The sequence below is a fragment of the Aquarana catesbeiana genome, linkage group LG07, assembly GCF_042186555.1.
Source record: "Aquarana catesbeiana isolate 2022-GZ linkage group LG07, ASM4218655v1, whole genome shotgun sequence".
NCBI lineage: Eukaryota > Metazoa > Chordata > Amphibia > Anura > Ranidae > Aquarana > Aquarana catesbeiana.
In genome coordinates this window covers 304,221,036-304,235,933 of record NC_133330.1, presented here as the reverse complement: position 1 = coordinate 304,235,933, position 14,898 = coordinate 304,221,036, and the positions used below count along the sequence as shown (strand labels likewise).

Genomic DNA, 14,898 nt, shown 5'->3' with positions numbered 1-14,898 from the left:
CTCGAGTAGCCTGTACAGAATCCTAACCTCAACCTTACTGAACACCTTTAGGAATGAATTGAAATGCTAATTCCGAGCCAGGTCTTTTCCATCCGACATCAAAACCCAACCTGACAAAATGCCCTTTGTGTTGAATGGGCACAGATTCTTATAGACACTTCAAAATCTTGAGGAAAGCCTGAAGGGTGGAGGCTGTTAGAACTACAACGGAAAGGCTAGCTCCATAGTTAAGGCCCATTATTTTAAAATAGGATGCTTCACAATCCTGTATAGGTGTAAGCTCAGGAGTCCACAAACACTTGGTCATAAAGTGTAGTTTCATCTTCTTGGTGGCCCTGAATTTTGAGTTGAAAAAGAGGCCAGTAAATTTCCTGGTTCCAGCACTGTAGCCAAACCCCCCCCCCCCCCCCCCCCATACACATGAAATCAATATTTTCCAAAGTATAGGAAATCCTTTCCAATACTGTTGGTGGCACAATGAACATTGGAGAACTGTCTTGTGGGAGGTACAGTGCACCATAATGCACACATTTGCACCTGTGTCCTGTAGAGCGCTGCTAATGTGCATCAGGGTGTAAATAAAAAAAAATAGCAACAAACCACAGCACACATATCCACTGTGTTATCATAATACAGTGTGGTGTGAATATGCCTAACGCTAACCATACACTTCTCAAATTTTGGATGACTTCTACTGAATCAGCTGAGAGCCGTGTGGGCCCCTGTCATCACCACCTGGCTCCACAAAAGTCAATTGTTTTCCATCCAGCAACTTCAGTTTGTCTAACAAGGACTGCATCTTATCATATTGGTATTTAGACATTGGATGGTGCTGTGGCTGGTAGGATACAATAGCCAGTAGTGCAGATTTGATCCAGTCCTGCTGGTTTATTTGGATGGGCTAGCCATGAGGTCCTTTCACGATTCTTAATCTATGGGCGGCCTCTGCTTCGTCATGTTTAGGTCCTGAAAATTGAAATAGAAGAGACTCGAGAGGTAAGCTGGATGTAAACAGGTGCACACTTGTTTACATCTGCCTACTCATAGATTTGTATGAAGCTTCTGGTTCAGTCTACCTGTAAAACTTAACAATGGATTCAATCAGAAAGCCCATATTAAAAGAGCCTTAGAGCATGAGAGGGTGCTTGCATTATGTGGGGAAGCACATGCCAAGAGCCTGCTGTCCTGCCCACAAGTGTGAGAGACACGGCATTAAAGCAGATCTTCACTGTATTTGAGCACCACAAACCAGAAACACCATCTCATTTATTTTTATATTCAAAGCAAACTCCCCCATCCATCCATGTCTCCATGCTTATTTTAGTGGAGAAATCACTTTGAAAAACACCCCCTAGCAATTCTGATCATGGCCATTTTGAGTAAGGGCAAACGATTCATGTAGCATTTACTTCCTGGAATACATCTGCAGTTAGCACATCATGCAGGCAGGAGGGCATTTTGAGCTCCTTTTAGAACCCCGACCCCCCCCCCCCCCCCCCAACCTCCTATAGACTCCTGGGATGTATGACAAAATTTCCCTAAGCAAGAAACCAGGAAGTAACTAAAGTAAAGTAGTTAAAAAAAAAAAAAAAAGTTTAAAACAGAAGAATATATCATATGTACTTATCTGTTTACTAATGCTAGCAGCATGAGGATTAAAAATAATCAACGGTGATTGGGGTAGTGAAGTTCCACTTTAATTGGCTTCACAGAATTATAGAATACTTGTGCCAGCTGAGTGGATTTCTCCACAGCAAAAACACTTTCTGGATGAGATTAAAACTGTACTAACTGACTTAAAGAAGAAGTATAGCCAAAGTTTTTTTTGGCGGTATTTCTCCTGTGGATCACAGGAGTGCAGTTCGTTCTGCACTTCTGTAACCCATTGTCAACAGACAGCAGGCTAAAGCCTGCTGTCAACTGACGTCACTCAGCTGGTCCAGGCTCTGAAAATATCCTTACACCATATGGTTGGGATTTCACCCAGATGCCTGGACTGGCACTTGGCTCAGGGATACGCCGAGAGCCTGAGCCAGCCCTTCTACAGCTCAACACTGGAGGGGAGAGCAGGGAACCCGCGGACTGACAGTCACAGCTCTCTGCTCAGAGCGGAGGGGAAGAACTTAGTGATTAACGGTGTTTGATCGCTCAGTTCTCACTACAGAGTCGGCAGGGGACAGATGCAACATCAGATCGATGCTGCATTCACCTAGATGAGTAGAAATGTTGTTTTGTAAATCCCAAACATCTCTTTTAATATACACAAACACAATATAAACACACAACAAAAAAAGAACAACAAATCAAATATTTTATATATTAACAGTTTACCAGATTGTGTTGTAACAGTTGTGGAATACAAGAAAAAAAACATAATATATATTTTATATTTATATATAAATTACATGATGTAGAAAATACAAATTTTGAAGCATTTAATAAACAGCAGAACTTTTTACATGTCAATAAGCAAGACTGAGTTCACATTGGGTTGTGTAAACAATTTTACAATTTAAAAAAAAAAAAGGAAGAAGGTGGGGGAGTATGTAACATGTGAGTAAAATAAGAATAATACAGACAGGCGTGTGTATGTTACAGGTGCAAAATACTTCCATTATATTTTTATTTTTTTTATAAAACAGCACTGGCTGCCTTAAAAAAATAACCATATTGCATTGAGTACAAAAATAGAACTTGGTGCTGTATTGTAAAAATATCTGTACCTCATCACCGCACGTCTTGAGCATCTGAGAGACTAGATCTCCTACCTCAGTCAAAAAATTCCCAGAACTTTCTGCTGCTGTCTAGTACAGCAAAGGTGGTGGCAGCTGGCAGGCTTGGGCTATGCTCTAGGATACATGAGCCAGCTCCAACCACTTTCCCAGAAGCTCACAGTAACCAGCACTGTCTTTAGTGTGAAGCATCTAGAATCCGGCACTGCAGGAAGCAGGAATATCCTATAAATACAAGTGGGGAATTGTACTGTTTAGCAGGGTCCAGACTTTCCTAAAGGGTTAACCCATCCAAACTTCACATTTCAAGTACATCTAAACCCAAGAACAAGAATATAATATATTGCAGATTACTAAACCTTAGATGTGGTGGCTGCATTATTTTTCTTTTCTTGACACTAAGGTCATATTCTGCAATTACAGAAACATTTTACTCGTTGATTCAGATGAAATTTCCTGCGTACTGAACTGATATTTTCAACAATGTTATCAGTTTCCAAGCAATGTTCTGTGAACTACATACAAAATCACTCCTCTCTATGCAATACAGGAGAGAGGGAGAGGTTTGTAATTCAAATCAGGAGAACAGCCCAGGGTGGCAACAATGCCCCTCCATAGACCCAGCAAGGCGAGGGAGCATTGTCACCCTAGGGCAGGAAGTGTGATACTGGCAGCATCACAAAAGGGAAAATAAAAAGGAAATAAAGAAAACAAATGTAGCCACCATATTGAAGGACAGGTGTGCTGCAACATATTACATTTTTCTTCTTTGGTTTAGATACACTTTCAGTTTTGGGTAGATGCCAGAGCAGTAAAGTGTTTGCCCTTCCAACTTTTTTTTTTTTTTTTTTAATCTTGGATAGAGAGGAGAAGAATTAGAATCCCTGTCAGGTTTCCATTACTACCCAGATCTCTGATAGTGACTCTCTCCCTAACTTGCTGTCCCGATGACAATTGTTTTACCAGACAGGAAGTGTGAGGTGAACCTACAACAGAGACATTGAGGTTGGTTTCCTAAAGGCAAACAGGCAGTGCACTTTGCAAATAAAGTTGAACCTCTGCAAGTGCAATTGCTCCAGAGTTTAGTAAATGATGTGAAACATCACTTTGCAAAGAATACCCAATCATGTGCAAAAAAAAAAAGTTATTTTGCTTGCACATGATTGGATGGTGGAAAATCAGCAGAGCTTCCCCTCATTTCCTAAGCTCAGGAGCAACTACACTTGCAAAGTGCACAGGCTATTTGCCTTTAGTAAATCAACCCCATAGACGGCAATAAAAGCTTAAAGGATACGTTCACCTTTTGGAAAAGAAATAAAACACATATTTTTGCAGGCTCCTTAAGGCCTGTCGGTATATCTGTGTACCTGTACATCCTGTATGGGCAGACAGATACAGTGACAGGAAGAAATCAATGATATATCATGGTGCTCCACAGTGCCATAGTAGTTCATTGAAAACTACAAGCCAACAACCGCAAAAGGGTGTCAGGACTTGTAGTTCATTCACACAAAGAGCTGTGTGGAGGAATGATGAGGCCGTGTGGGTGGAGTCCCGTACGGCTGCAGCACTAGGAACAGGTTACATGTTCCACCCTAAAAAAATGATGTAACATGTTCCCAAAGATGAACTTATCCTTTAATGGGGCTCTAGCACTCCCCTATTACTCCCCTATAAAAAAAAAAAAGGCAATCGATTTGTGTCAGTATTACTGTTGGAGAGTAGCCATCACCTCCTTAGTGGTAAATCGTTGTGACAAAGACAGGGAGTGAGGGGCAATCTATCCAACAAGGCCTTAGATAGCAGTTAAAACCTGACAGGGGTTCTAGCCAAGAAAAAAAAAAAAGGAAAAACATTTGGCTGAGCATACACTTGCGGAATCTTATGTCTGTGAGGGTCTCTGCATCTGAGCCCAACTCACCAACTGATGCAGAAAAGACCCCTTAGGCCCCCCATTCACATCTAGTGATTTGGGATTGCGAGTTGAAGCGGCGTGATTCTGCCCGTGTTTCCAGAGCGCACTAAAATTTCAGCAGCAAAACACGAGTGAAAAAACAAGCCTGGTTCAGGACCCGCAGAAAAAATACAAACCACAAACATGAACGTGTGTTCCTGCTACGTGATAGGTGAACGGGGCCTAAGACGACTCCTACAGCCGACAGTATAAATCATTTACAGGTCAAACCATACAGATATAGAAAACAGGAGCCAAAAGGTTGTAAAGCAAACCTATAAACCATGAAAAAAACGTGATCTCTTACATGTTGAGATCTTTATTCATCCAGGCGCCCATCTGTATGATGGTCTGCAAGTGCTTCTACCCATTCTAGACCCATTAATGTTCATAACTGTTTACCTATATATAAATTCCTTCTTGCATTCCTCTAGCTGTTTTCGATCCCAGAAGGATTCATTTATGGATATACGTGTTAAATACTGACCACGGACACAGAATTTCCTATATTAATTGTATGCATTTTTACTGAGATCAACCCAGCTGTGTGAATGGGGCCATCATTTATATGCTGCATTCAAACCTGTAAACAATTATACCCTCTACGGATCAGAAAGCAGCCTGTCTTACGTCTGTGTGCATGAGCCCTAAGAGGTGGAATTTTGTTCATGATATATAATTCCCACAGCAGAAGGAAGGGCAAGACTCCACGATTTTTTGCTGGGGGCCCAAGATCTCACTACCGATATGTCAGAAAAGATACAAGAGGCCAGCAGGTGCATCAGGCCACCGACATCCACCCATATCGAGTTTAGGTGGATTGACCCTTTAAATAGACCCTTTGTCTACACACATTGTGGAGCTCAGCCACTTTGTGAGCTAAAACCCAATATGGCTTGTAAATGACTAGGAAGATGTCACAGTGCTAAAGACATCGAGCACAAAGTGGCCCCCGCCCCTCCGAATTCACAGCCCGCCGTCTAACTATCCATCAACAAAATAATCACTTCAACTATGAGGGGGGGGGACAATTCTGTCTTCATTTGAAATACACGGACCAGCCAGACACTTCAAGGATTCACTGCAAAGTCCAACGTGTCAGCTAAATTGGATTGCACCTTTAAAATATTTACAATATAAAATATTTTTTTTAGAAACATTAAACGATATTTAAAGATTTCTATGTACACACACATTATATATATATATATACACACATACACATTAAATAGCCACTTGAATTATGTTGTCAATGAATACTTAGAGTGATTCTCTGTGTGATTATATATATATATATATATATATATATATATATATATATATATATATATATATATATATATATATATATATATATATATACACACACATATACACACACAACCACCATCATAGGTACCTTAAAAGATGGCAGATTTTGCTGTTATAATGGCAAGGGTTATATGTACAATTATATTGCACATCCTTGTGTTGCATATAAGATATTAGCATAGATTAGCTCAGCATTGTGGAGTTGGGGGATCAGGGTGCTGTATCTCAGTATACATAAAACAGGACTAACCTTGAACTGCCATATTAAAAAGGAGACAGAAATGTGCATCCTAACAGAATTCAGCCATTCAAGTCACAGGGATATCCTTAAAGTGTTAATTCACCTTCACAAAAAAATGAAAAACTAACTCCATACACCCACCCTACTGTACTTACTGCCCATGATGCAAAGTGGTCAGTGCTCCCGCAGCTGGCCCAACGGTCTGGTAATCTGAAATCCCTGCTCTTCCTTCCAGGACAGACCAGAGCAATTCACTGTGTAGGCACTGACCAATCAGAAATCAATCTGGTCTGTCCCAGAACCACTGCACAGAGAAGAGGGAGAAGAGCAGGGATTTAAAATCCCTGGACTGCTGCTCCGGCTGCATGGGCACTGACAGCTCAGTATAGCTGGAGGTAAGTATAGCAGTGTCCGGGTGGGTGGGGGTGGTGGGGGTGGGGGGTAGGGGGTTTAGGGAGGGTGTACAGTGTTACTTCACCTTACTTGTTCTATAAAGGTGAGCACTTTAAAGCTGAACTCACAAGCAGATATTAAAGGCACAAATTATTGCAGCTCTGTAATCATTAATACATCATGAAATGTAAGCAGTGCCAGGACTAGAATTGGGATCAATATGAGCCGCTTGAAAATCCCTTTGTAGCAGAGCTCAGGCTAGGAAAGGTAAAAGCAGCACAAGGAAGCAATCAGTTGTGCTGTGGGAACAAGAAACATGCTAACAGTAGGAGAGAGCAGAGTGGCAGACAGAGGAACTCATCAGTCTACAGCATTTTTCACAGTTACAGGCTGAGAGAAAAGGGAGAAGGCGGAGGGAGAAAACCTGTGTTAACTGCAGCAGGGAAAAATGAGGTCTTCTGCTCTGTAGGACAGGGCTGTGCTGTGTGGCAGAGCTGCGTAAATTTCAGAAGTGGATGGACAGAAATACAAAATTCTACAGGTGAACCATCTCCTGTATATGGATCGGCCATCAATGAATCTCGGTGACATCACTGGTTCCACACATGCAACACGCTGCGCAGACAAATCAACAAAAACTTCTGCCTTCATGTTGTGAAATGACAGGAGGTCCTTGAAGGATCAGTCCACTCAAAATGGATCTGTTTGTAGCCAAAGCTTACATTTATCTGCTCTCTGATATTTGCCCCATATCCACACCCATATAGATGGGTTCTTATTCTCACTAAGGCAGCCCATAGATGAATCAAATGCTCTCTCCTTCCACCACGGGTAGAAGGAAAGAAAATTACTGAATGTGTTGGGGGGGGGATGCCTCCTGCATCGCTATTGTGTTCTGCCAGCAGGGGGAGTCACGTGAAGCCTTCCCAGCCGACAGAACACAATGATTACTGCTAGCAGCTATAACCGCCGGCAGTAATCGCATGCCAAAAAACAAACACGCTGGTTGTATCAAAGTCAATCGATGGATAGACTTAAGTACAATCAGCCTGCCCATACATGGATTTCTATCCTTGTATGGCCAGCTTAAGGAATTGGATTCTTCTCTGCTGCAGCAACAGGAGGGAGGAAAAAAGGAGCAGCAGGGAAATCCCAACACAGACATCCACGGGGGATATACAAGGAGTGTTATAACCAGTCTGCATCTTCTGAAAAGAAATCTGTTTGGGTGGACCGACTTCCAAAAGACTCCTCCACGTATCAGAGCTGAAGTCTGCTGTGTGATTTAGATTGACATTAATATCTATAGACTGAAGTGTACTAATAGTAATACAGCTGTAAGAATACACTTTGTAGCAGCTACAAGTCTTTCTGCTTATGTCCTCTGGCACTTTGAAGCTGCTTGTGTAATGGACTACAATGTTTCTATGCAGCTACCGGCTGCTGGTGTGCCATGATCACCACGATCAGCTTCATTGGATACCAGGTGTAAGTCCCGAAGCTGGCAATTTTGTTGCTAGCTCCAAATTCTGCAAATGGTCAAGTCAATCGCTCAGCGGCTGAGCTACAAGCTGCTTGGAATTTCAGGAGCACAGACCTTCTTCCATTGCATACACATACCACAGCTTGAATTGTAGCCCTGTCACCTCCTGTCAAATGTTCTCTAAAGAGCGATCCAAACATGGATCACCCTTCAGAGATCAAAACTAGTTTGTGCAGGCCTTTGGAGCAACACTCACTATACTACACCTTTCAAATAAAAGCCTACCTACACAGTGTTAATATCCACTTTTCCTGCTGCCCCCCGAATATCTCATGGATACCCAGAAATCTTCTGCTGAAGCCTGCTGGGAAATCATCACTTCCAGGAGTATCATTTTCCTGGGTCTCCTACAGCTCTTGATGGATCCTCTTGCTGACTTCTAAGGTCATTGCATGACAAGAAGTCAGCAGATGGAAGTGCTGAGAGCTGTGGGAGACCCCGGAGAACATCTGATGCAGGTAAACAGACATACAGCTGTTCTGAGCTGTCAGAACCGTCCGGACCAACCCATCCTCTGTAGCTTGCATGAAACCCTCTCTGCTCTCAGTCATGTGTACACAGAGGAAGGGACACACACAGTTCTGCTCTGACAGACATGCTGAGACTGTAAGCAGTGGTGACCCCTAAACACAGATACATGATCTGATGGTCTGCCCTATACACGTCACAGATATGATGCAGAGTGTTTTTCTAACCACTAATGCACAGACATACTAATTCTAAATCACTGCACTAAGGCCGACCATACAGTGTGAACTTCTGGTTATAGGAAAGAAATGTGCACGATTCCCCCATCAACACACACAGAGCTGACAGGGGTATCCCTCCTGCCGAGCAATTGTCTTCTCCTGGTGCGGGCGGGAGAGTGATTTTCGCTAGAGGCTATAGCAGTCACTAGCATTTGCGCCAGAGCTTAGTAAATAGGGTAAGGCTTCACTTTGCAAAGTATACCCAATCACATGCCAGGGAAATTTTAAAAAAACAGCATTTTTCCTTGCACATGATTGGCTGATGAAAGGCAACAGAGCTTCTGCTCATTTACTAAGCTCTGGAGCAACTGCACTTAGCAAAGTGCACCGTCTATTTGCCTTTAGTAACTCAACCCCACAGTGTACTAAGAGTCTGCAGGATCCTGACACTGCATCTGCTAATAATAGAATAAAATATAATAAACACATTTTTTTTACCTGCAGCATTTACTTTTTTTTTTTTTTTTTTACAAAAGGTGAACTTAACCTTTAAGTGTATCCTGCTGGGTATGGAAGGATTAAAGTGAACATTCACATTATAAAAGACAGTCCACCCAAAACTGAAGTTCTGGTTATAGGTGGATGCTAAACCACCAACTTTGACAAGATCTCTTCACTGGATTTAATACGATTGACCTGGTTTAAAAAGCATACGCTCCAGGGCTGTCACACCCACAGATGGCTTTGTTTGTTTTTGTTCAGCCAGCGGACCTCCACACAAACTAGGTGGATGGAGGAATCCTCTCTCACTGGTACATTGTATTCTGACAGTGGGACTACACTGATCAGTGGCTGCAGCCGCTGATCAACAAAAGTTTTCCTGCCTCTCCAATCGACTTCTGTCGAATGGGAATGGCCATACACGGATCAAAGTTTGTCCGGTCCCTGCTGAACCAGACGAGTTTCAATGCATCTATGGCCAGCTTTAGTGAGTCCCTGGCCAAAAACACGTAGGTCAGTTTACTCTTTAAGGGTTCTGCCCTGTTCACGTTCAGCGACTCACTCAGCAGTGAAAAAAGGATAAGGAGAACAGACCTCTGCACCTTTTAAGGCAAGTCAGCAACAGAAGCAAGCACATTGCCCTCCTATGTTCCCTTTAACAGAAATCCCATTGGAAAGAGTGGGACCGCCTCACCCTGGAAGCTGCAGGTAGGCAAAAGGTGGGAACTTCGGGGTTGAGATCATAATATTCTTTACTAGGAAGCCATTTAGATATCTTCACACTTCTACATTTTGTGTATTATATTATAAATAATAACCCTGCTTGCTGCATCTTTGGTAAAGCTTCCACCAGAAAGCAACTTCATGGTGATGAATAGTAACATAGGCAAAACAGGGCTAAAAACACAAAACAAAAACACCCAAAATAAAAAAAAAAAAAAATGCAGAGGTGTGAACATAGCCTTAATGTAAAATCAGCATTTATCTAGAACTGAGATCCGTTACACAGGATGTCCGATAGGCACTCTATAAGGGAAAACCTGAATAAAAATAGTATAGTAGTTATTGCATAAAATACCTTTTGTATCTATTCTGTGTGAATCTGAAAAAAAAAAAAAAAAAAAAAAAAGGGGGAAGACCTTTCAGACTGGAGATCTCGTGCACACAGACAGTATCACAGCTTGTGGCCTTTAGTTTTGTGTGTATGTGTGACTATTCCTACTTTATAAAAACTTGTAGTGTTAAAAGCATATCCAAAATGATAAAAAGGAACTTAAAGAAGAACCCTGGTAATCAAAATCAATGCCGATAATAAAGATACAAATTAATGCAGCTCCATATTCAATATTACATTACTAAAGCCAACTCGGGGCACACAGAAACTTACCAGCATGTAATCAGTTATATATTTAGTTCCCTAAAAAGCCCCCCCTCCCCCATTGTCAGCTTCCCAACTTTCTTCTCCATTAAATTACCTCCCTAACCCGCTGTATTCTATTAAAAAAAAAAATTGTCAGAGAGGTAGACATCTAATTCTGGAGTGCCGTTTATAAACGGAGACACAAAAGTACTGCTGGGGTCAAGGAGACCTGTAACGATTGCATCCGAACGGGCAGAAATACAGAGGGAACTGTACTCCTTCCCACCAGTGGCGGCTGGTGGTAAATTTTTTGGAGGGGGGTGGTAAACAGTGCACCCACAGAAACCCATTTTCCTGATTGGCCGGGAGGAGAATCAGGAAGACAATACTGAATATTCATTTGCTATTGTCACACAACTGGGTGGGCTCAGGGCCCACCCTTTTCTGAATCCTATTCGAGCCTCTGGCTCTAATTACGTGCTTAAAAAAAAAAATTTAAGATTGGAGTCCATGCATCCGGCAACCCTGCATGTATATTAGGGGGCTATGTGCATGGACAGGGGGGGCGGCGCCTGTGCTCCCTGCATTATGGGCCCTCACTGCTTCCCACCCCATCCTCTACATGTAAAGTAGAAGATCTAAGAAAGTCAGTGTGGCAGGGGTGGCATTTTAGGAACACATTATATGATTGAACGCTAGTAAGTTTTTAGGCCCAGAGTTCAGCCCTAAATATATTTTCTTTTTCTCAATACAAGCAGTGTAAGTGCATGAATTTCATTTGGTATCAGCCTCTTGCAATCCCTGTACAGAACTTTAGACTGGGGGAAAAAATAGCACACGGTGTCAGTTTTGCTGCAGTGCCCATGGGCTAAGGAACATGCTAATAAAAGGATGGGAGCAGAGTGACAGAGAGAGGAGCTCATCAGTCTGCTGCTTATACTTTTACTAACCACGCAGAGGCTGGGGTGGAGATGAGACCTGAAAATGTTATCAAACTGCAGCAAAGAAAAACGTGGTCTCCTGCCCTGCCAAACGTGGCTGAGCTGTGTCTAGAGTTCAGCTTTATTGTTAACTGACCACTAACGTAAGCACAATCTCTGACCCAATCATGTACTGGTAGCGATCTCACTGCTCTGTAGTACCTTAGTTGTGGTATCAGTCAGCATGATGTAATGGAGGGTGATAGGCATTGCTGGCTGCCAGTTCTTGGACTACCTGCTGCTGCTATACAAGACAAGACTACAAGCTGCTGCTAATACATGGAACAGAAAGGGGAAATCTGGCGGTATTCCGTGATTTTTTTTTTTTCTTTTCAAATAGCTTCTCATTTTAAAACTAGATCTTAGGTCAGAGTTCTTCCTTATGTCCCCTAAAGTAATTTTTTTACAATGATACATTGATTTCCTAATTTAGGGTATAAATAACAGGCACTTGAACTTTTCTTCTGTTTTTTTTTTTCATTCATTATGCAAGTATCATTAAAGTTTGACGCAGCAGAACATAAACAGTGAACTAGTACTGCCGCAAACAGGTCCCATTAGATTAGCACTTAGTGTTAGAAAGGTTTATAAGTCAGTATTTTCCATCCCACTGGCAGACCAGCAGCCACGGCAGCGTGCATCAGACCCGACAGCGGAGGGACATTTAAATAACCCAACAAACCGCGATGTAGTCATCACTGAGCCGGCAGCCAATATTTTCCTCTAAGAGGATACGTACCATAGAATTGTTTATTTCCTGGAAATCCTGCCATGCACATGACAGGAAGCATGGAGACAGACTTATTTCTTAAATGCCATCGCAGCAGAATGCTGTACAGGCATAGACCCTCATGGGGTTAAAGGAGGACCATTCTTCTAATGAGAAGAGATAATAGCAGAACAGCGAGCAGAGAGGATTAGAAGGTGACGTTCAGCCGATTCTTGCTCAGCTCTCTCTCCAGGTTTCCTATGAGGGTGTCTATGCTCTCCTGCAGATCCTGGAGGTTAACATCCTGTTCCTCAAACACGCCTCCTGCACCGACTCCTACCACAGAGTCCACCAATTCTTCTTTGGCTGTGGTGTGCTCACTTGATTCTTGTGTCCGGACACAGGTGTCCAGGAGTTGGGGACTTTCCGATGGGACGTCTGCATAATCAGCTTCCTCTCTGGGGGACAACAAGTAGTTTCCTTGGCAGCTGCTCCAGTCTCCTGCATAGCGATTGCTGGAGGGGCTGTCCAGGCGGGCCGCCCTTGGCCTCAGGACTCTGGAGCCGTCCGAGGTGTTTAAATTAAGCATCTGTGGCCGTGGCTTCTTCCTTCGCAAGCACGGCTGGGACTCTGCTTGTATGCTGTTTGGTGCGGGATGTTTGGGAGATTCGCTCTTTACTGTAAAAGAATGTAATTTATATGTTTAAAACCAAATTAAAAGCAAATTTTCACCATACATGCTAACTGAGCAGCTTACAGGACATGTTTTCCCAAAACTGATTTTTCAGTTCTGGGTAGAGACTGATGAACTGAATCACCCTCCAGCTTCAAAGATCATTTGGATTATCCATTGAGAGGCTCCATGGTGAGTTGTGTTGGGTGGAGGATTACTTTTGAAAAGCCAAGAACAAAAAGGAGAGACAAGTCAGTGCTGGATTGCAAAAGGAATATAAAAGGCCACGATTCAACCCACCACTGTCCACCCATAACTGAAATATCAGTTCATTCTTTTCAAGCAAAAGCACAATCATGCTTAAAGAATTACATTTTTTTTCTATGTGTACAAAGCACTATGTTGGTTTGAAAGCAAAATGTTCTGAATGATTATTACTTAGCGACAACCAAAATGCACCTGTTCTGTATCAATAACCACAATGCTGGTAAAGGAAAGAAGAATGATGTACTTCACTTTCACAATGATGTAATTTTATTAAACCCTACGAGCCGGTTCACGCTGGGATGACTTGTCAGGCGAACCGTTCTAATAGGAGCCACTCAAGTTGCTCCGATTTAGAAAAAGGTTCCTGTACTACTTTGGGGGCGACTTGAGGCGACTTGCATTGACTTCTATATAGAAGTCGTTTTGCAAGTCGCTGCTGCTGTTGTGTGCAGGTTGCCTGAGGCAGTCGCGTTGCAAGTCGCGCTGCCTCAGTGTGAACCGACTCTAATGAGGTTAGTTCACCTTTACCAAAACACTGCCTATGTAGGAAGGCCTGCCTGTAGATAAAAACAAACTGCAGCTCTGACTAAAGTTGGATAATACCCTTGCTATAGGTTATATAAAGAGATAAATGTTGTTGGATCTTTTTACAGATACAGATAGGTGTCTCCACTCCCTAGTAATAGGTAAAAGTGTAAAATTTGGAGGAAGACTTAGCTGCCCCCAAAAGAAATGGGATTTGTAGGAGACAATAATATCTGTATAACAAGGTAAGCATAGAATCATTGAGATTATGGCATGGCTTTTTGCATATCGAAGCATCTTGCTAAACTGTACATCCAAGTATCATTCACAAATTATGTATCATGTTGATTTTGTGATTTTATATTTCATATTTTTGTATCAATAGATCAAATTCTTAAATAATCTCAATGATTCTATGCTTACCTTGTTATACAGATATTATTGTCTCCTACAAATCCCATTTCTTTTGGGGGCAGCTAAGTCTTCCTCCTAATTTTACACTTTTACCCCTGCTATAGGTGTGGGCCTTCAGCAAGCCTGACTGAAAAACTTCCAGACACAGCATCATCCAGTCCTGCCTTATTACTAGAACACTCCTAGCCATTACTGCTCACCCACATCACAGGAGCAAGCTCTCTAAACCCCCACATGTGCGGTCCTCTATCACCTCTGTCACAGCATCGCTGAGCTCAGAGCTATTGTCACACTGGGGAGAGAGAGTGCATGTGAGGGGCTTTAAATCAGCTGAGAGTCTTAGCGACATCCTAGCAACAAGGCAAGACAGGATTAAGCGATCTCTGAGAGTTTTTCCCCCAGGCTTGCGGGAGGTAAGTAAATGGCCTACACTCAAAGCAAGGTCATTATTTAACTTTGGTCAAAACTGCAGTGTTACTTGCATAGGCAGTTTTTGGTAAAGGTGAACTAACCCTTTAAAACTTTCATGTATGAGGCTTCTCTAGTCATGTGAGCCTCTGTACAGTTTTGCTGCTGGTGATTTGACAAGTGTGACACGCTAAGCTG

The 14,898-nt window shown here is 42.4% G+C and overlaps 1 protein-coding gene across 1 annotated transcript in view; it reads right to left on the bottom strand.

The window, feature by feature from the left end:
* Positions 1–2,293: 2,293 nt before the first annotated feature.
* The window catches only part of SYDE2 (synapse defective Rho GTPase homolog 2), an 87,257-nt gene continuing 74,652 nt past the window's right edge, over positions 2,294–14,898 (bottom strand). The window contains exon 8 of the mRNA XM_073593615.1: positions 2,294–13,091. Within this exon, the coding sequence (XP_073449716.1) occupies positions 12,622–13,091 (470 nt within the window). The 3' untranslated portion in view covers positions 2,294–12,621. The remainder of the gene's footprint in view (positions 13,092–14,898) is intronic.